The 25,566-nt window shown below is 32.2% G+C and overlaps 2 protein-coding genes across 2 annotated transcripts; both read left to right on the top strand.

The window, feature by feature from the left end:
- Nucleotides 1-1,411: 1,411 nt before the first annotated feature.
- Nucleotides 1,412-14,928, top strand: LOC105345364 (sodium- and chloride-dependent taurine transporter). The gene is given in 16 exon segments (XM_066078326.1): nucleotides 1,412-1,604; nucleotides 3,675-3,878; nucleotides 4,988-5,119; nucleotides 5,677-5,821; nucleotides 6,176-6,376; nucleotides 8,092-8,224; nucleotides 8,954-9,088; nucleotides 9,442-9,545; nucleotides 9,695-9,819; nucleotides 9,940-10,052; nucleotides 10,340-10,442; nucleotides 10,445-10,476; nucleotides 10,923-11,025; nucleotides 13,816-13,916; nucleotides 14,011-14,181; nucleotides 14,692-14,928. Coding segments are annotated over 15 exon segments (1,878 nt in total). The 5' UTR covers nucleotides 1,412-1,604; nucleotides 3,675-3,700; the 3' UTR covers nucleotides 14,794-14,928.
- A 5,415-nt stretch (nucleotides 14,929-20,343) lies between these two features.
- LOC117693093 (sodium- and chloride-dependent taurine transporter-like) lies at nucleotides 20,344-25,566 on the top strand (the record flags this gene model as incomplete). The annotated part of the gene is made up of 10 exons (XM_066077656.1): nucleotides 20,344-20,418; nucleotides 21,161-21,295; nucleotides 21,649-21,752; nucleotides 21,902-22,026; nucleotides 22,144-22,256; nucleotides 22,544-22,681; nucleotides 23,173-23,275; nucleotides 24,068-24,081; nucleotides 24,506-24,685; nucleotides 25,207-25,566. Coding segments are annotated over 10 exons (1,089 nt in total), but the record flags the coding sequence as incomplete, so codon positions are not given.

Raw genomic sequence — 25,566 nt, 5'->3', positions numbered from 1 at the left:
ATTCGTGTTTGGGTCTGATCTTTGGAGCAATGCTGCAGAAGAGTGTAAGAATAAAGTTAGGCATCATTAATATGTAAAAAAAAAAGCTTCAATAACGTGTAAACTGGAAGTGGGCGAAAGGATAGAGAAAATATGCCTCTTGGATGAGATTATTCAAATGTTTGGGCGCTTACCGTAGTTCAGGGTCAAAAGGTCAAGGTCACGAGTTCAAGGTCAAAGGTCAAGGTTACTCTTTCAGCGGATACGACTGCTTCGTAAGCGCAGGAGTCTCTCCGACAAGACAGCGTTCCCCATTTCGGAGTGACCTTGACCTTTGACCTTGACCTTTTCAGCATGCGGAAAGGTACACAAAGTCATCGCAAGTGGTTCCGTGTCCCTTCGATCAGTCGTTTTCATTTTATAAATTATACGCTAAAAATTAAGAATTTCGGTCGACAGTTATTGTAAGCGGAGATTGCGAAACCTTTCGTCTTTCGGACATCTGCGACCCCCCTTCAGGCCAACATCATCCGCGAAGGTTTCCAACTTGCGAGTGTTACTAGGAGGTTCTATAGCCTTAGTCTCAGACCTTCCCCTAGGTTTTACAGAGTGAGAAAGCCACTCTAGTGGCTTCAGAGGAGTAGCGATAACAAACTTTTACGTGCTTGCGTCAATAGTAACGAAACGCGAGGTGTTTCTGAGACGCAGGGTCAAATGCCCACATCATTTTCAGAAAGCAGTACGACGTGAATGAAAGCGTTTCGATAAGTCGCGAAACAAACATTCACTTTGCTTTACGGAAGAAAAAAAAGAATAAAAATAAACAGAACAATATCAATAGGCCTTTACACTGTGGTGTAAAGACCTAAAAATAATAAAAAACATAAGAAATACAAAAGGTCTTTCACCTGAAAGGTGGAAAGACCTAAATATTCGTCAAAACAAACAAGCAACAACAATGACTGAATATATTGTCCGAGATCCATCGCTTTGAGCTTTTTAAAAATTTTAGGCACATATGTATATATACTCATGCCACCTAGAATGTTGTGTCTGTACATTTACATCTACCCCATCTAATATCAAAGGTGTCATGCACGTCTATAAAAACCAATACATTCAAATTCGACAAAAGAAATGAAAAATACGTTTTTACTTTTTAACATAACTTAGGTAAGACATTGCTAAGTCTGCTTTATATTACAGTATAAGACATACTTAAGCAGGACTTATGTAGGTCCTTAGATTCCGCCTAAGTCCTACTTATGACCCAACTTTAGTCAAAATCTTAGCATGTTTTATGTTACGAGCCCCTGGGGCTTTAATTTTATTTGATAGAATCGGAGAGCAAAATTGGTACAAATTGATTTAAATGATTAAAACTGTTATTTAAAGCCTTTTAAAAGAGTAAAGGCCTAGGTTTGCACAACTAATTCATTTGTTATTTACCCTGATTGAATGTATCCGATTTAGTGCTATGTACATAAATATGTATTAGTACACATATATTTGCAGTGCTTGTTCACATCTTTAGAGAGTAACTTTATAAGAAGAACAGGCATGATGAAACTGTGAATGTCAATTTTGGCGGAAGTTTAAGGGATCGGGAAAATAAAGAACAAAAGGTATGATACGTATGCCTGTCTTTATATTCTATTCTTTCGTATCGATAGAATGAAATATAACAATTAATCTTAAACAATAAATTTTGAAAAATGCGTGCAATAAATTCTTAAAGCTGCTTGGTCCAATTCTATATCAAATTTTGTGCACGCTTTAAAACGATGGTTATGTTCAATATTTGTAAAATACATGTAATAGACATTGTCGTAGTTTTCGCAGTCAATCCGAATTTCAATGAAAAGATTTATGTGCAAAATGTGTTAACAAAACAAACGACATTAAAGGGTATCGCGTTATTTCGCCTCATGTTTAAAATTCACCTCTGATGTCGGGTGTGGTTGTATTTAATATAAATGCCAGCTATCGATGGTAAAAATATTATAAAGATGAAATATTGGAAATCTGAAAGGATGAGAAGTGAGAGAAAAAAGGTAGATTTTCATGTTTCTTGTCATATAAATCCCCTCGGAAAAAAGTTTCTGTCTGTTCCCTGGGGATTGGAGATTGTTTCAAATATAATGTATATTAGCCATCTTCACTTAGCTTGTCTATGAAAACATACATACACAGACTGTCTTGAAAGCTAACAAATATGGGGAAATTATTTCCTTTCAGTCTTGCACCTTTTCAATATCAGATCATACACTCTATTATGATTTTAGAGTTTTTAACCAAAATTATACATGTAGGTTTCATAGTCCTTTTTGCAAGATTTCAGGCAAGGAGAGGTGATCATTACAATATCTTATTTTTTTCCAACACGATGGATCTTAATTAAATACATATATGAGATTCCTCGACACGTGGCATAAAAAGTAGAGACTACACTTGCTGTAAAAAAAAATCTACTCATCAACTTAACTCAAAACGTTAATGATGGAATCACACAAATGAAACCTAGTAGACATTTTACACTTTTGCATTTGCCCGCAAATAGGCAAACTTTGTGTGAAATGAAAGTCATCAAACTATCATTTTAACGACTGTAAAACGTCTGCAGGTGTGAAATAAAAGCACTAACGTTTTACAATTAGTGTTGCTTTTTATTCCTTTCTGAAGTTTTGAACCTATCAATCTAGGTTCAATGAAAGTGAGAATGTAACGATGGTATATATATATATATATATATATATATATATATATATATATATATATATATATATATATATATATATATATATATATATATATATATATATATATATATATATATATATATATACACACACACACACACACACACACACACACACACACACACACACACACACACACACACACACACACACACTAGTGGTGGATCAGCCCAAAAATCTTGTGTTTTGGACTAGGTGAGACAGCTGTTTGGTGCTTTTAAATAAAAGTTTGAGTTCATATGGCTTAACATTTAAAATAAAATATATTTATTAAGTGGGTTTGTGTTGAATTCCACTTAAAATAATCTTTTTTAATTTATTTTATATTGCTAAATATAAAAGCATATTGCTAAAAAATGATTTTTAAAAGTTCAGCCAAATGTAATGAGCATCTAAGTCAAGGGAGGTAACCCCTGTAACAAATGTGCATCAAAACAGAAAACTGTATTTTAAAGACGAGATCCATTAGCAGTGAAAGTAAACATAGGTGACTCAGGAAAGAAACTTGTAAATTTGTTCTTGATACAAGTGATCCCCTTTAACTGTTTAATGTTTTAGAACATTATAAATACACCTTTTTGGTTTTGACTATGAGGATTATTTGTAAACACCAGAAGAGGTAGAAAGTAAAAACAAAAGACCACGAGCTGTGCACATTTGAGAGCAAAATGCATTTTAAAAATTGCATTTTAATAATGTATGCAGAAATATCATTTTCATTATTTAAACCTCCGTCTTCTGCCAGATATAGATGACCGTAATGAGAAAACCAACCGGGGGGGGGGGGGGGGGTTAGATACATAATTGCAATGTCTGTACAATAGTGTGCAGATATCATATATGGAAAGAGGAAACAAAGAACCAACTTCACTTTAAACTTACCCAAATGTTACTTTCATAAAAATGCAAACGGTATTTTACTTATAAACATTGCAGATTAATGTTAAACATCAGTATTAACTATGGATGAGAAAAACAAACCGAAGACTTCAGTGGAAATCGAACAACCCAAAATAGAATGCTTGAAGGAGCGCGCCCAATGGTCAAGCCAGATTGATTTTCTGCTCGCCTGTATCGGTAATGCAGTTGGTTTGGGCAACATTTGGAGATTCCCATATCTTTGCTACAAGAATGGAGGAGGTATGTTACTCATTCCAACAATTTATCTGTATTCTATTTTAACGACAATATTCATGTATATCTTTTTGTATGATTTTTTGCGTTAAAAAGTATGTTGGTCAAAAGCGTTTCGTTTCGAGTTTTCACATATGTGGTCGCCTTGATTGGCAAAAAAAGGAGATAAATCTGTATGTGTTTTAATTAAACGCCAATAATTTTATACGATGTGAACTTTGGAGGTAAACAATAATAGTGTTGGACATTTTCAATGAAAGGGGATTTTTGTAATTCATCAACTTATATCCTTATGATTTACTCGATTACTTAATTGTTCAGTGGATAGCTTTACATAATCAAAAATAATTGTTGTTTTAAATAGGTAAAATAGTCTCTCCGGCAGTCGAGCGTCTGATGGAACGATTCTAGAGTTCAATATTGCTTGGATTCCAGCAATTTCTCAGATATTTTTAGATTACTGATACGTAGTTTGATGTATTTAATTCTATCTTTAAAGGGGCATGGTCACGATTTCGGTCAAATTTCACACCCCCCCCAATTGAATTGTTAACACTGCTTTAAAAATGCATTACTGATGATCGACCAAAATTTGAAGTCGAAGAGTCAAAGGCATATACAGGGCTAACAATTCTTCGTCCTGTAAACAATGCTCGTGCCCTGTTTACGGGTAAAATGTCTTTTTCAAGCTGATTTATTTCTGTTCTAATTTCTTTAAAAATAAGTAAATAGTTCCTAGCATTAATTACATTCATTTGGGTCTAAAACTGAAATGTTCACCTTAACATTCAAATCGTAAACAAAAACATGACGTAGCTTTGTTAACACGGACAAGAACTCGCTTATAACACGACGACTGACACTTAAAATTTGGTTCACTATTAGAAATGTCGGAAAAGTCTGAGAATTCATATTGTAAAAAATGTGCGTAATTCAAATACATAAAAAAAAAATTGCCATGCAAAATAATATATCATTAATATTTAAATGAAATCAACACCCGTCACTTCCTTGATTAGATGCGAACTGTACACAGATTGCTAATGCTTACATATTTCTCAGTTCATTGTTAAAGTAACGATATTTTCATTACTGTTTTTTTTTTTAAAATTCAGGAGCATTTTTGATACCATACTTAATCATGCTGTTCTGCGGAGGACTGCCAGTAATGTTACTAGAGATTGGTTTGGGTCAATACATGTCCAGAGGAGGCCTGCAGTCCTGGAATATCTGCCCTTTGTTTCAAGGTTGTCCTTTATGACTATGGAGTTTCTAAGTACTTGTTGTAATTTTTGTGACTACCGATTAGTACGAGCATTTTTTAACCAAAAAGAGAATTATGCAATTTCAATTTTAGGATTTTTTTTTCTTCATTTACGAACTGAAGAAATTGGAATGTGGGAGGTAACGGGTCAAATAGAATGTTTTACTTATTCATATCTGTCTTGAATTTGATATTGTTTGTAACCCCATGTATAATTTTTCACACAAAAATTATGTAAGCTTAGGACTTCGTAAAGTACACATATATCGGAGAAACACAATTTTGGGATTAATAATATTTTTAAATAAACAACTGAATCGTGAAAGGCAACAATCAATCAACGTTTACAAATCAACTGCATTTTTTTTTAGCCAGGACCTTTATCTATAGGGCTTGTTGTACTAGATGAAAGAAACAAATTTAAAAAGAAATATTCATGAAATCTTAACTATAAAAACAACAATATCATAAAGTATGAATTATTATGTATGGATATATTTCATGAAAATCTTTCATGAATGATTATATGTTCTGTTCCAGGTATCGGAATTGCTACATTTCTGATGTGTTTTCTGTCCATTACGTACTACATTGTGATTCTGGCCTGGGGTCTATACTACATGTATGCCAGTGTGGCGATGGGGATACCGTGGGGTTCCTGTTTCAATACCTGGAACACATACAGGTATTCTTAAGTATATTCTTTATGAGGAGACGTTTCTTCAATATCCTTTCTTTAATTAACATTTTTAGTAACGAAACACGCCGGATTTACCGGATGATTAATACTTATGACCGATTTGGTATAATAGTTTTTAACATGTTTTAAAAATTGTCCAATATCTTATTTCGTACTGCATGCATAGTTTCAATGTGCCATATCTTTATAACAACATGATTTTATAATTCTGTTTTAGGCTTATTTTCATTTCTTACTCCATTAAAATTATTAACGTATATGCATACAGATATTATACACATTTATTTATCCATACTCTAGAGACAGTTATATGGATTTATCATAAAGTATAAATTTTAGATGTGCATCGTCAAATGAAGAATTACAGAAACGACTCTGTACATCTGAAGGTAAATACAGTTCTTCAATCAGCAATGGGCAAACATTGGAAAACATGAGCTTGATAAATGTAACTCTGCACAACAGCCTGATTAACACAACCGACACAAACTGTTCCATGAGTAATGTCACTGCTGTAGACCCGGCCGTCGAGTTCTGGGAGTAAGTTCTATCTATATAGTCATTGATTTCTGTATAACCTATCCTTAATGTCACAAAAATCACAAAGATTACCTGCTGCTATTCGCAGTTTGGAACTGTAAAAAAAATCAATAAAACTTATCATGATAGAGAAAAAGTTTTGAGTAACCTGCATACACAGGGATGTGAAAAGAAATACTTCAAGCAAAGATGTTGCCTTTTTTTTTTTTTCTTTTTTTTTCAATTTTGTTACCGATTTGTGTTGCTTTGATACATGTGTTATGCCTCAATATACCTGTAGAAAGATTATTTTTACATAGTTTTGAATAGCTGTAGGTCTTTAACTTTGTGGAAAACTTTCGAATTAACAGAAAGTAGAATTACATTGCCTCAAATAGAAACTATTGCAATTTACGGCGCACAATAAATGGGATAGAATTATATGATTTACATGTACCTTATTTCCTGCCACAGTCTGTACAAAGTACTCGTTATCGCAAATATCCTAAGATATTTTACAAAAGTAAAGAGAAAAGCTGAGACATGTGTCACGGTGTGACATTCAATCTTTCGGACTATTTCTAATTATTGTGTAAATTAACTTTTTCGGACTTTGTGTTAATTGCTACACAAACTGTTCATCTATTTCGACAACTGTTTTATAAACGTTATAAATTCCTCACAGCATTAATTCCACCTGAGGCTCAATCAGTGCAATGGACAGATAATCTTTTAATTGACTTCTGTTTATGTTTATTGACACTTAAGCTTCTTTCATCTTATTAATCCTTTTATGTACATGCTGCTAAAATGTCCAGAGTTACTCAATAGCTGTATGATAATTGATTTACTTACATCTGTACTTATAACTGTTAATCCTTCATTGTATTATTCCATTTGTTCATTATATATTATTCTGAATTGTAAAATGATAGGCAGTTGGAATCAGACCTTCGGTGCTGATACATACCAAACTCACGTAAAAGTATATTTCATGTAAAGTCTATATAAAAGTCTGAAAACTAAAACGCGTGTTGGCTTGTCTGAGGTTTCATGAGGCTGGGTCCAACAACAAGAGAAAAAGCTCACGGTTGGCCCAGTGTTAGTCCTATACGGGAGAGAGAGCCCCCCGTAATACATGTATAGCAAACGCATCAGGAGTACATTGAGTGAATAATTCACTCGTATTTTTTAGAAGTATTTTCACGGAATAACGGTATTCCAGAAAATAAAGCCTAGTCCATAACTAGCTTAATTTTCTGTGCGCCGTTAATATCAATTTAATGTGCGAGAAACTGAAGCTCTATGGTCTGTCAATCTACGAGTTATTTTCTCTGTAAAGATATAGTTCTGAAGGTAGTTTTGACAGAATTGCAACAACATTGTCAAGCTGGTCATAATTCAGGCCTGATTCACAATTGTGGGTCATCATTTTCCCCTTCTGAGCTAATATTCAAAGGTATCATCTTGTTTTGCTGTTTTGAATTGTTAATTGCCATATTGGGAATCATTAAACGGATTGTATAATAATCTTCTTCTTTTTCTTGTAAAATAATGTTCTAACACAAATGAAAACTTTCATAATCTGCATGTTACATACAGACTTTTCAAATATCATCTTTATAATTTATTATTGTACACCAAGGAAAAAGGGCATTTAAACTTCGATAAAATCCATCCAATAATCTTAAAATGCCAAGTTAAATGATATAATTTTAATTTTTTTTTAAAATAAGAAACCATGTGATCCAAATCTCGGATTCCATAGAAGATGGTGGGGGTATTGTACCTCAATTGGCTGTCTGTCTGTTGGTGATGTGGATACTTGTCTATTTCTGTGTATGGAGGGGTGTCAAATGGAGCGGAAAGGTTTGTCATAAAAATCTTTTGATAACAATTTCAGCTTCAAATCGATAATAAATAAATAAAATTCATCTGTGTACAACCATACATCTGCAATTCTTCAAAACTGTAACGAATTTAACGTATGATATTCAATGTACGAACACAAAAGCTTGTTTTATAAAAGGATTTTATAATTCGTCACCCAATTCGTAGTCAAGCATACACTTTAATTATTTAAAAAAAATGAAAATTGCTTGTTACAAATAAAATGATAATAACTGAAATTGTTAGTTTACAAACCTAACAACAATATTAATCACATTTCTTTCTTTTCCCATACAGGCGCAGAAAGAATTAAAATGAAATTTGATATGTACGTAATCAGCCTTGTTTTAGTAAACAACTTTTTTTTTAGAACAGTGTTTAATAATTGTTGTTATTGATGTAATTTGATGTGTAGTTTATCACCTTTTGTTTTTAGTCCGTCTTTATCAGGAAGTGATTTTTAGTTAATTAGTTTGGGTTCACGTTCTGGTGTGAATGTGTCAAGACAGTTTATCAAATAAATAAATCCTGATATATGCAGTTCACCAAATACACTGTATAAACTAACTTCACTTAAAAGCATATATACCGGATCTGACGTATATTTCAAATATCTTGTTTGACACTACGACACTCGTACATTACATTTAAAACTTGTGAATGCGGTGGATGTGATTTATGATTGTTACGCAGGTTCTGCTAGTTTAGGTGGTTTACTTCACGGTTACATTCCCTTACGTCATCCTGCTCATACTGTTGGTCCGTGGTGCGACTCTACCTGGAGCCGGAAACGGAATCAAGTACTTCCTGTCTCCCGATTTTAGCCGTTTACAGGACGCTCAGGTTAACTATTATGATTTTCTCTTTCAGAGTCTCTTTCAGTATCCATCCAGTAGTAGTAAAACACGTCTCACATATTTTAGCAAATGACATGTATTACACATGTACATGCATGTATTTAACACATGTGTAATACATGTAGTGCACATGTACATGCATGTATTTAACACATGTGTAGTACATGTAGTACACATGTACATGCATGTATTTAACACAAAACAAATGAATAAAAAAGAGTTGATAGTGGTGTTTAAACTTTAATGTCTTCTTTGATATTAACAAACCAGCACTTGAAATTTCTTTTAGTTATCTTGTTTAAGACTAAGTATTTTCATTGGATAATTACCCTATACCAGGTGTGGATTGACGGAGGGACACAGGTGTTCTTTTCGGCGGCTATCGCCATTGGAGCCATGATAAGTCTGGGAAGCTACAACGATTTTCATACAGATTTTTACAAGTCAGTGTCTTTATATTTTCTATGTACCATGTCTCGGGTTATCTAAAACATAATTTAGGTTGCCTTTAAGACAGGTCAGTCATAAAAGTAGTTGCACAGCTACATGTAGCTTTACTGCAAAACTTGATTGCGTTTTTACAATTTTGCAGGCATACCATGATTGTAGCGGGTATTAATAGTGGTACCAGTTTCCTCAGTGGTTTTGCGGTGTTTTCTGTTCTTGGGTTTATGGCACATGAACAAAATGTGGACATAGACCAAGTCGCCGAATCAGGTACCAATACAGCAAGTTTAAACACGAAAACTTCTTATGATATGAAAGCGCCATGAAATTATTTTATTTGCAAATATTATTGTGCATGTTACTCAACCATATTGTTGATTGTACAACTAGGTCCTGGTTTAGTATTCATCGTGTACCCCAAGGCAGTCACCATGATGCCTCTTCCTCAACTTTGGGCCATCCTATTCTTTTTGATGCTGTTTTTAATTGGAATTGACAGTGGGGTATTAAATAGTATATATCAGGATATTGATTACAATAAAAACTTTACTTGAAACACCCTGCAAGTTTTGAATTTTTAAAAGGTGTCAAAATTTACTTTCCACGTACAGTGGGTTGCACTTTTTATTTAACTCTTTGGATATTAAGGAAACTGTCTTTTAGATTGATCGATTATCACTAATATATCTTCTAATTATATGATATTTTGATGGCCTTTTAAAAATACACGTAGTCTTACAAAACCTTTAATTTTAAGTAAATCCAGTTCTAGTTTCAACATTTGTTGTAGTTTGTGATGGTAGAATCTGTGGTAGCACATATAAGCGACATGTTTCCACGACAGCTGTATAAGACTAAAGGAAGAATGATTCTGACAGCAGTTTTGTGTTTTTATGGTACACAATGGGACTTTCTATGGTGTCCAGGGTAGGTATACGGATATATTTTACTACAAACAATTTAAACGGGGAAACAAAATAATAAGTTTTAAAGAATTTAATGAAATATACATCGTTCCTAAACTTTTATTTAATGAAAAATTGTCTTGACACGGTCCATATTTAAAGAAAATCAGATGATTGTAATGTTGAATCTAAATATTACATGTACAAGTGAAGAAGCCAATAACAAACCAATTCGATGTAATTAAATGATATTTATAATTGTGGATTTCAAACAAAACATCTATATGATAGGCTAGAAGTATATAAAACCATTAATCATTTCATAATAACACAATGATATTCGATTGTTTTCATTATTTGGGAATAGGAGCCTAAATGAGTTTGATAAATTTGCAAGTAAATAGTAAATCCTTTTTGTTCATTAATTGACCAGTATATAATCAATTCATAACTCAATCAACCTTGTAGGGAGGAATGTACGTCTTCCAGCTATATGACTACTATTCAGCCAGTGGTGTAGTTCTACTCTGGGTATGCTTCTGGGAAAGCATCGTAATTGGATGGGTATATGGTAAATATATTTATATATTAATTTTTTTCGTTTTTGAATATATTTTGTTCTGAAATTATTCTTTAAAATTGAAAAAAAACCTTATTGGATGGCTAGATATTTAGAGGAGCGAGCAGGTATGAATAATCTTAACCGAAAAGGATAATATATACATGTACGTTGTTTTAGTTCTGTCAGTTGCAGCTGACTGAAAACTTTTTTTTCATTTTATATCATATACCAGCGAGTGGATATTTAGTGCATTTCTCTCTAAATTTAATACTAGATGTAAAATTTCCATATAATTTGTATTACAATAATTGTTTATAATTATTGTAATATTTATTATAAAAAAAAAATAAATTTTTTTTTGGGGGGGGGACTGGTTACCCCAATTAAACTTCTCCGTTTTATGCATACTTGGTACATCATTTATCACGTAAAACACAATCTGTTTATTGTTTACAAATTAATGTCTACGGATAACTGTGTTTTTAGTCGTACTAGTATAATAATGTATGAAAGTATTAAAACGGTAGTGTATGCCCATTTATTTGCATATTTTAAACCAAAGTTGCCAGATTCAAAGTATCTGCACGACGTTTAACTTGTTCTACACTTTTACGCCATGACGTTAATTAGTCAACCCGCGTTCCTGGGGCACCCCGTTCTGAAAAAAATTTTCCCATCAAAATTAAAATCGCTTTATATCATTCCCTTTTATTTATTTACTTTTTTGTGTTAACCGAAGATGTCCGATCAAAGGTATCTGCCCACGATGCATGATAAACTCGTCTTACACTTTTCGCCATGACGTTTATTTGTCAACCCGCGTTCTTGGTTACCCCGGTCTGGAACGTGCTATCCCAATCTCTCACAAGAGGTTGGGCTTCCCAAGCAAATAAGTATCAAAACTAAAATCGCGCATTTAAGAAACGAATTGGCTCATTTTAATAATTCAACATTTGTCAAATGAATACTTTAAATAAGTTTCCAGTAAATGTATTTACTCTTTGCGTAATCATTCAATATTATTTCATCGCAAGCATACATTTTGATGCAAATTACCCCTGACTTGGACCCGCCAAAGCGTGTCCACCACCTTACTTTCATTTTTGCTATTTCGAGCATGTTTATCGGAAAGTTTGAAGTAGGTTTTTAGTTATTTTTCACAATAATTACCTTTAAGGTAACTTCGTACCTATAAAATTATGGGTTCAAAGTTCAAAATCTAACTTTTTTTTAACTTACTGGACTTGAATTTCATCAAAAAATAAATAAAATATATATGTATCCATACTATTTAAGATGTAAGGTAATAAAAACCAAAGGCTGAAATTATCATCTGAAAATCACTTCTTTTGTTTAAAAATTAAATATAAGTGGATGGATACTTGTTTGTCTATTTAAATTTCATTGCTTACTATGCCAGAAAACTAAAATTAATTTTTAAAAAAAGAAAAAATTGTTTACATAAGAAAAACTATAGCATTTAGATATATCACTCAGAGAAAAGTAGAAAAGAGTTATTTCCCTTTGTCATTATTGAATAACGTCGATTATAAGGATGAAAAACGCTTATTAAATATCTCCAAGTAAACAGTGATATGGGTTTTTGATGTGCACCTATGATAACATAGAAATTACAAATCTACTTGCAAGAATTTTAATGAATTCATGGTTTATGTAAAATGTATGACGTCACAGGAGGGTGGATTTACTTTAAGGTAAAATTCAGTTATAGCGTATGGACATCATCTCACACGTGATTGGAATACCTAAAGTATAAGAAGTTACTCCGTTGCAGGCATTTTGTAGTTTATTTGCCAAAAGTCTTTATATATATATATATATATATATATATATATATATATATATATATATATAAACTCGTTGTCAGTTGTACCTCAATTCTTTTTGTATCTCATTATCATATCTCTGTACAGTTGTACCTCAATTCTTTTTGTATCTCATTATCATATCTCTGTACAATTTTAAAGTGAAGTAAATTACCTTCTGGTTGCAATTGTTTTCATATTAACATACATCCTAAACATACCAGTGGCTTGCAGAGTTTTAATACCCTATTACAATGTCATTTTTGGGAGTTGATTTTAATCAACTCTCCTATGCAGTTACTCTGGCAAACCGAAACTGAAACAGTGTTTGAACCTAAGCACAAATCATCACCGCTGACAAGAGTTAGTTCTTGAAAATAATCGATAAATTCGATGTAATGTACGCTGAAGCATATTTTAAAGGAAACTTATTTAAAAATACCTAAGAAATAGTCAGATTTTGAATAGTATGAACAATTTAGAAGATTTTTGCAGTCGTATGTATTCCAACGCCAGAGTTCAATACAGTCTCGTTCAACCATCGGCTGTCTCCGTACATCTCCGACAAGCAGAGAGTCAGTCTATATTTAGAGGTCGCATCATCAAGCTATCACGTGACTTGGTATCTCTTGCTTGTCGGAGATTAACGGAGACAGCCGAGCATCTGGGTGAACGAGACTAGAGTTCATTATAGGTTGGATCCATACACTTTTTGAAATATTTCGAATACCGATACATAGTTTGATGAAATCAATTCTATTTTTAAATATTAGACAACATGATTCATAAGAGGTTTTCTCGAAATTCTTATCGGAAAAGTCCGAGAATTCATATTATAAAAATGTGTGCAATTCAAATAGAGATTATATACTACTTGCCAAGCAAAATAACATATCGTTGATTTTAAGATAAATAACAATCGATAAAATCAACTCCCATCAGTACTTCAATACTTTGATTCTTCATTACGTAGGGTCAGAAAAGTTTAACGACGCCATAGAGGTAATGATAGGATACAGAATCAACAAATGGTTCCATATATGTTGGAAGTACCTCACACCTCTTGTATGCACAGTAAGTGTAAAAATTACATAATCAACTTAATTTGATACCTTGCCGAGTAGTTGTGCACAAATCATTAAGATGTCGATCTTTGTGGATTTTAAAGGGTATTTTTGCGTTTCAATTGATTGGATTTAAACCCTTGAAATACAATAATGAGTACGAGTACCCTCCTTGGGCCCAAGGATTCGGACTGATGCTGGCCCTGGTGTCCATGTGCTGTATACCTTTCTACGTGGTGGGCAAACTTTTATCACTCAAAGGTCCAATCAAAGAGGTCGGTATCATTAATTTGGTGTATTGCTGTATTGATGATAAATTTTGTTGCTTTGAAACGAATATAAGAAAGATTAATCTCGGACGCTTGAAAACGGGTGACCAACTTTCTTTGCAAAATGTGTAAGAAAAAACGAAGAAGAACCCACCGACAGATGAATGAATATGAGAAATGAATTTTTCGATGATACTTCATACATTTAATATTCTGTAGCTTAATTATTTTAGATAAACACAATGAAAAAAAATGTAATAATTGGTAACTGCAAATAAAAGAAAAATAGTTACATTTGAAATTGTGAAATTTAAAAAAAAAACCTATTTGAATATAAATCTCCTGGTGTCTTTTGCTTCAACTCGATAGCAAGAACATTATTTTTTGTACATATTTTTCTTAAGCTACAAACATGTGAATTATGATAGCATAATGGATGTAGTACTTAACATACATCTTAAAACTATTTACTACATTTTGACTGTTAACATAAACTTAGGTTCTTTTATGTTTTAGAGAATCAAGAAAGCGATTGTACCAAAACTAACAAAAGATCAAATTTCTAAGAAGTCGAGGAACAAAGATGGTGCCTTATTGTTACAGCAAATCGAGACTTAACCAATATCGATATTAATCATAGTATACATAATATGTATACATAATATCTTTTGAGTACTGTGGAATCATCATAACTCTTCTTAGCCCAGTGCTGGTGGATGTTGTGGTTTCCGCTTCAAATTTAAATCAACTGGAATTCGGTATTGGTATCAATGTATTAAAATATATTTCTAAGAATAAAATCATATATGTATCATCACCGATTTTTTAAAAATGATTGCAACAGGGAACATTTCAAATTTAGTATTATGATTTTTAATTTCAAGTACAGTTAACAATTATCAGTGATTTTGTCTTACTAGAAAGGTATTGTTTGAGTTGATGTGAACATATATACATGTATTGACTTATTGATTGAGAAAAAATCCTACTGACCACCGTTTATGTTGGTGAATTACATGTATAACTGTTTCTTAGAGGTAACGCAACTATTAAAAATGGAACTACTCTGATATTACCTGAGTTCTTTCTCTCTAATTACAAATTTCACTTGTTGATCACAGTATACATGTATCAACAATATATATTGGTTATAATCCTTTTTCAGGTATAGGATTCCTTCAATTTAACGACGTTTCGTGTACACCACTACCTGTAAGTAAAGTGAATAGAGGATAGCTGGCAAAGTCAAAATAAATGTTTTGACTGCTCAAACATATGATACTCAAACATTACATATATTTTTTCAACAATAACTTGATCCATAGAGTCAGATCACGTCTAGATGCCAGATGCAGATCATCAGATTACACAAAACGTGAAACGATGAGTGTGTTCTTACACAACTATTAAAGGGGCATGGTCACGATTTTGGTCAAATTCAGTTTTTAGGTTTTTATTATTTACAATGCTTTAGAAATGCGTTTCTAATGATCTTGAAAATAAAATTTGAGAGTCATTCGTTGAGTTATTAGGAAGATACAGGGCTCACAATTTTTTGTCATGTAAACAAGGCTCGTGCCCTGATTTTGTTTACATAGGTTCAATATACCAGTAAAAATCTTTTTCCAGCTTATTTTTCTATCTTGTTATTTATTTTAAACATATATAAACAGTTCCTAACGTTTAGCACATTCATTTTAGGTTTAAACCTGAAATTTTTACTTCAACGCGTTCAAAATGTAAACAAACGCATTGTTTACATAGCGAAGAATTTCAAGCTCTGTAATTCTTAGCTCAAGAAGCTCTGTAATTCGCTTATATCTCAACAAATGAAATGGCACTCAAATTTCGGTTGCCTATCAAAAATGCCTTTCTGAGGCGTTGTAAATATTAAATTGGAAAAATAATTTTTGACCCAAATCGTGACTATGCCCCTTTAAGAAGTTAAAGTGAGATAGCTGTTAAACATGTAACACAGCATTGAAAGTGATAAAACTCAATAATAAGCTAAGACATATTCAACTCAAACATACAGTAAAGGGTGTCAAAATGGTTGCTAAATAACTTTTTTCAAACGTTGATTTTTGATAAGTGATTGATACATGCCTAATTGTAATTTTTAAATGAAGTGTGATAGGAAACCTTATTGTTTGAACTTTAATTAATTTGTCTGACCTATTCCTTTGAATGCAATGTGAAAATATTTCTAAAATAATTAACAAATATGTTTTCCTGTTAATGTCATTATCGGCATCTGAACCATTCTGTGTTAAAATTATTAATTATGTCGCAAATTTAACATCTAGACGTTTACGCAGATTTTATGCCCTTATCTACGAATCATGTAAAAGAACAATGTTTTACAAAAGTTATAAATTCAATACTAAACGTAAATTAACGCGTAGAAGAAGCTTACGAGTGCAATTTTCCTCACAGAGAGCAGACAAAATTAAAGTGGCAACCAATGTTACGCATGCGCAATACGTACATTCACCTTCGTATTCATGTTGTGAGTCGTCTGCTGTGGCCGAAGATATTAAAAAACAAAAACTCAACTCAGTTCTCTTTTCTGTCTAGTCAATACTTACCTGGTGGATTTACTACATTTTTGCCAGTTAAGGGAAGGCATTACCTTGGGGTTTCTCCTGTCTCAATGCCTGTAGAATTCGAATCCAATGGATGTGTAGATTTATGAGATTGTTATAGGAGTTCTAATCTTATTAGTTGCATCTGAACTAAAACATTACGAATGCGACATATTATTAATGGCACATTGATTATTTGATAATTTAATCATTGCGTTTTACATGTTTTTGAAATACTTTTGCTTTTGAAAATCCATTACATAAGCAATTTCTCTATATAGGCAGTGTATCAAAATAAGACCAAAGTAATATTTGTCGCTATCATGTTTCATATATTTTAATGTTATGTGAAACCAATTAAAAACTTAACTAGAAATATGTGTTCATTTTTGTAGGGTCATTGGTGTATTTGCATTTGCTGTCATGAACTTGTATTTATTAAGCTTTAAGTAATTCAAAAATAAATTTCGATTCATCTTCAAAAAATTTAATATATGTATCAATGTATAAATGAAATACTCAAATGCATCCAATAATAATTGAAACTTACAAAACATTTAGTTAAATCAATATTACAAAATTTTAATAATTATGAATTAAAATTAACTGTACTTGAGTTAATTATAATAATTATAAAATTTGCAGGTGTTGTAAATGAAATTTGAAAAAAAGTAAATGGAATAAAACAAGTTATAACACTGTGATAATTAAAAATTGAACTTGAAATTTTTTAGGAAAATATTTAAGATTTGCAGGTGTTGATCTCTATAAGATAAGGTGCAGTGGATATGCACTGTTAAAATTAACATTTGTGGCCCGGTCAATTGAAACAGATGTCCTTGCATTTGAATTGCAGCCATTACATGTACATGCTTAGATAGTGATAACACAGTTATGACAGAGTTCTACAAATTAGTGTTCTTAAGCAATCTTAAACATGCATACATGAACATAAATACACACTTTATTCCTTTTCGTAAGTATGGGGCAAAGAAAATTATTTGTTTGGAACATTTGATTTAGAAGCCTTGAATAATTCAGAATCATCAAGATCCGCCATGGCTCGAACATGAAGTGAATACACCGTGTGCACGAATTCATATCATTATGAACACAGACAGATTGGGGGTGGGAGGGGGGGGGGGTGGTCCTCCCACTTTTTCTCGCAGCAAACAATTTTATTCTTAATTTATTCACATATAAAAAATGATTTATCATGGAGTCCCCAAACCCCACCAACTTTTTGGGACCATTTAAATAATTGAAGTGAAAATAAGGAAATAAAAAGTGAAATTGAAGTTAAATGTACAACGCTACCCTCCCCCCTTCCTCCTCCCCAAATGATTTTGGGAAGTTTTTCAAGATTTTTAAAAAGTCAGCCCACCCCTCCCCCACACTTTACAAAAAGGTGCTACGTGCCTGTGATGAGCATGCAGTTTATTTCATTGTCCAAGATCATGACCCAAACAAAATAACATTATACTTCGTTATGAATAAGATTAATTTCAATTTAAAGATAATTTAATTTCATTGTTCAACAATTAAAAATCACAATTCTTAAGAAAACTGAATAGGCAACAAATTAAACATTAGTTGCACCTAAAAATTTCAAGTACGATTTGTTCAGCTATAACACATTATTTAGTAAAGAAAAACTACTAATATCTTTATCTTTTTTAAAGGGACTTGGACACGATTTAAGATCAAAAATTTTATTTTTATTTTTTATGTATAAAATGGTTATTTTGTGCATTTTAAATGATTGACCAAAATATTGAATGTAAAAGTCAAGTTACAAGCGAGATACAGAGGAAGGAATTGGTTGTTATGTAAACGAAGCTCGAGTCGTATAGTTGTTTACAAAAAATGTAATGTAGAGAATTACCATTTCTTAGACAAAATGACATGTAAAAAAGAATTTAAACTAATTCAATATCCACATAAATACTATTATCAACAAAAGAAAGATACATTTGATTGAAATATACACCAATACAACACATATGTAAAAATGACAATATTCGAACTCTGTTTACAAAACAAAGAATGATGAACTTCGTATATTGCTTATAACTTCATATTTGACTTTCAAATTTTGACATAGCATTATAAACTTCTATATTTATCAGTATAAACATTGAAATTGAAAAATAAAATTTGAAAGTTTATGTCAAATTGTGTCCAATTCCCTTAAAAGTTACATGTTTTCCTATATCTTTATATAAAGCTCTCCTTCTCCAGGAGGTTACTATTAGAACCATTTTAACAAGAGCCTGGACTTTGGGTAGTTGTATCAAACAGCAATGTAATGTAGACCTGTCTATTTCATTGCTGACCACTCAACCATTGCTCTTTGAAATCAACAAGATTTGTCTAGATTTTGAGCTAAGACTACGCAATCGGTGCATATTTCGCTTGAAACCGCGTCATTTTTAACTTGTTTTGGCGCAAGAAATAGATAGATACGTCCAACCGAAAGTCCAAGGTCTTGTTAAAATGGTTCTATTTTAAAATAGTTGTCCATGACCATCCGGCCTCCCTAAGTACAAACCACGAAGTACCTTTACAACGAAATGCCTAGTGTTTTTGGATCATCGAAAAAATGAAGAATATGAATTTTGAATAAATATAAATACAAGAACTGAAATAAAAGGGGTTCATGGGCTACATTGCTCGCCTAAACACCAATATCAAAGCTTTGATCAATGCATCTATACAAAGTCAAGTACAAAAATATTTGGAGAATTCAGTAGAGAATTTCTTTACATTTTTAGTCACAGCTTTGTTTCAACAACTTCAAATCAAAATTTTAACAAGTTGCTTTAATAAAATTACTCATCATGGCTTTGCAGTTCTTGAAAATATAATCTTTAAATAACCCCCCCCCCCCAATCATGATTTGAACAAACTTAAATTTAAATATTTTACGTTAACTCTTTTTACAAGCTCTGTAATTCTGACAAAGTTCATTAAAGCAGACAAAGAAGTAAAGCATCATGTCATAAAACGTAATCAATAAACTAATCACGTTTTAAAGATAAAGGTCAAAGTCATTAATATCTAAATAGAAATGTAATTTTCCTGATCATTTTTTTTCCACTCTAAAAAATCTAATTAACATGAAAAAGAATTATTATGATTAATTTGTACGGAAACATATATTACATAATTATTTATGAGAACAATCGTAATCTTTGTGTGACCTTGACGCGACAATTAGGACAGTCTGTCAGCTGATCAGAACATTGACTGCAGAAAGTGTGCCCACACTGGAAAGCAATGCTCTTGTTTCTGTCGAAACATATTGGACAACATCTATTATCTCCGACGAATAATGCAACGTCTTCATGATCAGCTAAAAGAAATAAAAGTCCATAAAGGTGTGAGTTAGAAAATACAAACTGAGCAATTTGGAACTACATGGAAGAATAATTGAGATATGTGCATAATTAAAACATAATTTATTGTGTAAATTCAATAGTATTAGACAACAGGCATGCATAGCCTGAGTATATCCTCTCCTGAAAAAATCTATCTTTAAATATTACACAACACGATTTATATCGGGTTTCTCTAAATTCAATTGGCTGTCTGTCTGTTGGTGATGTGGATACTTGTCTATTTCTGTGTATGGAGGGGTGTCAAATGGAGCGGAAAGGTTTGTCATAAAAATCTTTTGATATCAATTTCAGCTTCAAATCGATAATAAATAAATAAAATTCATCTGTGTACAACCATACATCTGCAATTCTTCAAAACTGTAACGAATTTAACGTATGATATTCAATGTACGAACACAAAAGCTTGTTTTATAGAAGGATTTTATAATTCGTCATCCAATATGAGTCAAGCATAAACAAGAAAAACTAATGTTAATTATTTAAAAAAAAATGAAAATTGCTTGTTACAAATAAAATGATAATAACTGAAATTGTTAGTTTACAAACCTAACAACAATATTAATCACATCTCTTTCTTTTCCCATACAGGCGCAGAAAGAATTAAAATGAAATTTGATATGTACGTAATCAGCCTTGTTTTAGTAAACAACTTTTTTTTTAGAACAGTGTTTAATAATTGTTGTTATTGATGTAATTTGATGTGTAGTTTATCACCTTTTGTTTTTAGTCCGTCTTTATCAGGAAGTGATTTTTAGTTAATTAGTTTGGGTTCACGTTCTGGTGTGAATGTGTCAAGACAGTTTATCAAATAAATAAATCCTGATATATGCAGTTCACCAAATACACTGTATAAACTAACTTTACTTAAAAGCATATATACCGGATCTGACGTATATTTCAAATATCTTGTTTGACACTACGACACTCGTACATTACATTTATAACTTGTGAATGCGGTGGAGGTGATTTATGATTGTTACGCAGGTTCTGTTAGTTTAGGTGGTTTACTTCACGGTTACATTCCCTTACGTCATACTGCTCATACTGTTGGTCCGTGGTGCGACTCTACCTGGAGCCGGAAACGGAATCAAGTACTTCCTGTCTCCCGATTTTAGCCGTTTACAGGACGCTCAGGTTAACTATCATGATTTTTTCTTTCAGAGTATCTTTCAGTATCCATCCAGTAGTAGTAAAACACGTCTCACATATTTTAGCAAATGACATGTATTACACATGTACATGCATGTATTTAACACATGTGTAGTACATGTAGTGCACATGTACATGCATGTATTTAACACATGTGTAGTACATGTAGTACACATGTACATGCATGTATTTAACACAAAACAAATGAATAAAAAAGAGTTGATAGTGGTGTTTAAACTTTAATGTCTTCTTTGATATTAACAAACCAGCACTTGAAATTTCTTTTAGTTATCTTGTTTAAGACTAAGTATTTTCATTGGATAATTACCCTATACCAGGTGTGGATTGACGGAGGGACACAGGTGTTCTTTTCGGCGGCTATCGCCATTGGAGCCATGATAAGTCTGGGAAGCTACAACGATTTTCATACAGATTTTTACAAGTCAGTGTCTTTATATTTTCTATGTACCATGTCTCGGGTTATCTAAAACATAATTTAGGTTGCCTTTAAGACAGGTCAGTCATAAAAGTAGTTGCACAGCTACATGTAGCTTTACTGCAAAACTTGATTGCGTTTTTACAATTTTGCAGGCATACCATGATTGTAGCGGGTATCAATAGTGGTACCAGTTTCCTCAGTGGTTTTGCAGTGTTTTCTGTTCTTGGGTTTATGGCACATGAACAAAATGTGGACATAGACCAAGTCGCCGAATCTGGTACCAATACAGCTTTAAACACGAAAACTTCTTATGATATGAAAGCGCCATGAAATTATTTTATTTGCAAATATTATTATGCATGTTACTCAACCATATTGTTGATTGTACAACTAGGTCCTGGTTTAGTATTCATCGTGTACCCCAAGGCAGTCACCATGATGCCTCTTCCTCAACTTTGGGCCATCCTTTTCTTTTTGATGCTATTTTTAATTGGAATTGACAGTGGGGTATTAAAGAGTATATATCAGGATATTGATTACAATAAAAACTTTACTTGAAACACCCTGCAAGTTTTGAATTTGTAAAAGGTGTCAGAATTTACTTTCCACGTACAGTGGTTTGCACTTTTTATTTAAGTCTTTGGATATTGAGGAAATTGTCTTTTAGATTGATCGATTATTACTAATATATCTTCTAATGTTATGATATTTTGATGGCCTTTTAAAAATACACGTAGTCTTACAAAACCTTTAATTTTAAGTAAATCCAGTTCTAGTTTCAACATTTGTTTTAGTTTGTGATGGTAGAATCTGTGGTAGCACATATAAGCGACATGTTTCCACGACAGCTGTATAAGACCAAAGGAAGAATGATTCTGACGGCAGTTTTGTGTTTTTTATGGTACACAATGGGGCTTTCAATGGTGTCAAGGGTAGGTATACGGATATATTTTACTACAAACAATTTAAACGGGGAAACAAAATAATAGGTTTTTAAGAATTTAATGAAATATACATCGTTCCTAAACTTTTATTTAATGAAAAATTGTCTTGACACGGTCCATATTTAAAGAAAATCAGATGACTGTAATGTTGAATCTAAATATTACATGTACAAGTGAAGAAGCCAATAACAAACCAATTCGATGTATTTAAATGATATTTATAATTGTGGATTTCAAACAAAAAATCTATATGATAGGCTAGAAGTATATAAAACCCTTAATCATTTCATAATAACACAATGATATTCGATTGTTTTCATTATTTGGGAATAGGAGCCTAAATGAGTTTGATAAATTTGCAATACTCTTTTTAAGTGGTTTAAGAGGATAATGTCACATGATTCACAGTAAATAGTAAATCCTTTTAGTTAATTAATTAACCAATATAAAATCAATTCATAACTCAATCAACCTTGTAGGGAGGAATGTACGTCTTCCAGCTATATGACTACTATTCAGCCAGTGGTGTAGTTCTACTCTGGGTATGCTTCTGGGAAAGCATCGTAATTGGATGGGTATATGGTAAATATATTTATATATTCTTATATAGACGTTGATATAATTATATGATACAATGCTAAATATGTTGAATCATATGTTTTTTCGTTTTTGAATATATTTTGTTCTGAAATTATTCTTTAAAATTGAAAAAAAACCCACCTTATTGGATGGCTAGATATATAGAGGAGCGAGCAGGTATGAATAATCTTAACCGAAAAGGATATTATATACATGTACGTTGTTTTAGTTCTGTCAGTTGCAGCTGACTGAAAACTTTTTTTTCATTTTATATCATATACCAGCGAGTGGATATTTAGTGCATTTCTCTCTAAATTTGATACTAGATGTAAAATTTCCATATAATTTGTATTACAATAATTGTTTATAATTATAATGTGAGATAATAGTCTGTTTTGAAAAAAAATGGGGGGGGGGGGGGGGGGTGGGTGGTCACCCCAATTAAACTTCTCCGTTTTATGCATACTTGGTACACCATTTATCACGTTAAACACAATCTGTTTATTGTTTACAAATCATTATCTAAAGATGAATGTGTTATTTGTCGTGGTATGAAAATGTATGAAATTATTAAAACGCTAGTGTATGCACATTTATTTGCATATTTTAAACCAAAGTTGTCCGATTTAAAGTATCTGCACGACGTTTAACTTGTTCTACACTTTTACGCCATGACGTTAATTAGTCAACCCGCGTTCCTGTGGCACCCCGTTCTGAAAAGATTTTTTCCATCAAAACTAAAATCGCTTTATATTATTCCCTTTTATTTATTTACTTTTTGTGTGTTAATCAAAGATGTCCAATCTAAGGTATCTGCCCGCGGTACATGATAAACTCGTCCAAAACTTTTCGCCATGACGTTAATTAGTCAACCCGCGTTCTTGGTTACCCCGATCTAGAACGTGCTATCCACATCTCTCACAAGAGATCGGGCTTCGCAAGCGAATTCAACATTTCTCAAATGAATAATCTAAATAGGTTTCCAGTGAATGTATTAACTCTTTGCGTAATCATTCAATATAATTTCATTGCAAGCATATATTTTGATGCAAACACCCCTTACTTGGACCCGCCAAAGCGTGTCCACCACCTTACTTTCATTTTTACTATTTTGGGCATGTTTATCGGAAAGTTTGAAGAAGGTAAAATTCACTTATAGTGTATGGACATCATCCCACACGTGATTGGAATACCAAAAGTGTAAGCAGTAACTCCGCTGCAAGCATTTTGTAGTTTAAAATCCAAAAGTATATATATATATTCATTGGATTTAAACCCTTGAAATACAATAATGACTACGAGTACCCTCCTTGGTCCCAAGGATTCGGACTGATGCTGGCCCTGGTGTCCATGTGCTGTATACCTTTCTACGTGGTGGGCAAAATTTTATCACTCAAAGGTCCACTCAAAGAGGTAGGTATCATTAAATTGGTATATTGCTGTATTGATGATAAATTTTGTTGCTTTGAAACGAATATAAGAAAGATTAATCTAGGACGCTTGAAAACGGGTGACAAACTTTCTTTGCAAAATGTGTAAAAAAAAAAAAAGAACCCACCGACAGATGAATGAATATGAGTGATGAATTTTTCGATGATACCTCATACATTTAACATTCTGTAGTTTAATTTTTTTTAGATAAACACGATGAAAAAAATATGCAATAATTGGTAACTTCAAATGAAAGAAAAATAGTTACATTTGAAATAGTGAAATTTGAAAAAAAACTATCTGAATATAGATCTCCTGGTGTCTTTTGCTTCAACTCGATAGCAAGAGCATTATTTTTTGTACATATTTTTCTTCAGCTACAAATATGGGAACAATTTTAAATGAATTATGATATCATAATGGATGTAGTACTTAACATACATTTTAAAACTATTTACTAGATTTTGACTGTTAACATGAACTTCGGTTCTTTTATGTTTTAGAGAATCAAGAAAGCGATTGTACCAAAACTAACAAAAGATCAAATTTCTAAGAAGTCGAGGAACAAAGATGGTGCCTTATTGCTACAGCAAATTGAGACTTAACCAATATCGATATTAATCATAGTATACATAATATGTATACATAATATCTTTTGAGCACTGTGGAATCATCATAACTCTTCTTAGCCCAGTGCTGGTGGATTTGGTGGTGTCCGCTTCAAATTTAAATCAACTGGAATTTGGTATTGGTATCAATGTACTAGAATATATTTCTAAGAATAAAATCATATATGTATCATCACCGATTTTGTAAAAATGATTGCAACAGGGAACATTTCAAATTTAGTATTATGATTTTTA

Source organism: Magallana gigas, chromosome 3 (genome assembly GCF_963853765.1).
Source record: "Magallana gigas chromosome 3, xbMagGiga1.1, whole genome shotgun sequence".
Lineage (NCBI taxonomy): Eukaryota > Metazoa > Mollusca > Bivalvia > Ostreida > Ostreidae > Magallana > Magallana gigas.
The sequence above is the reverse complement of the archived record's forward strand: the minus strand, read 5'-3'. Positions and strand labels throughout refer to the sequence as shown.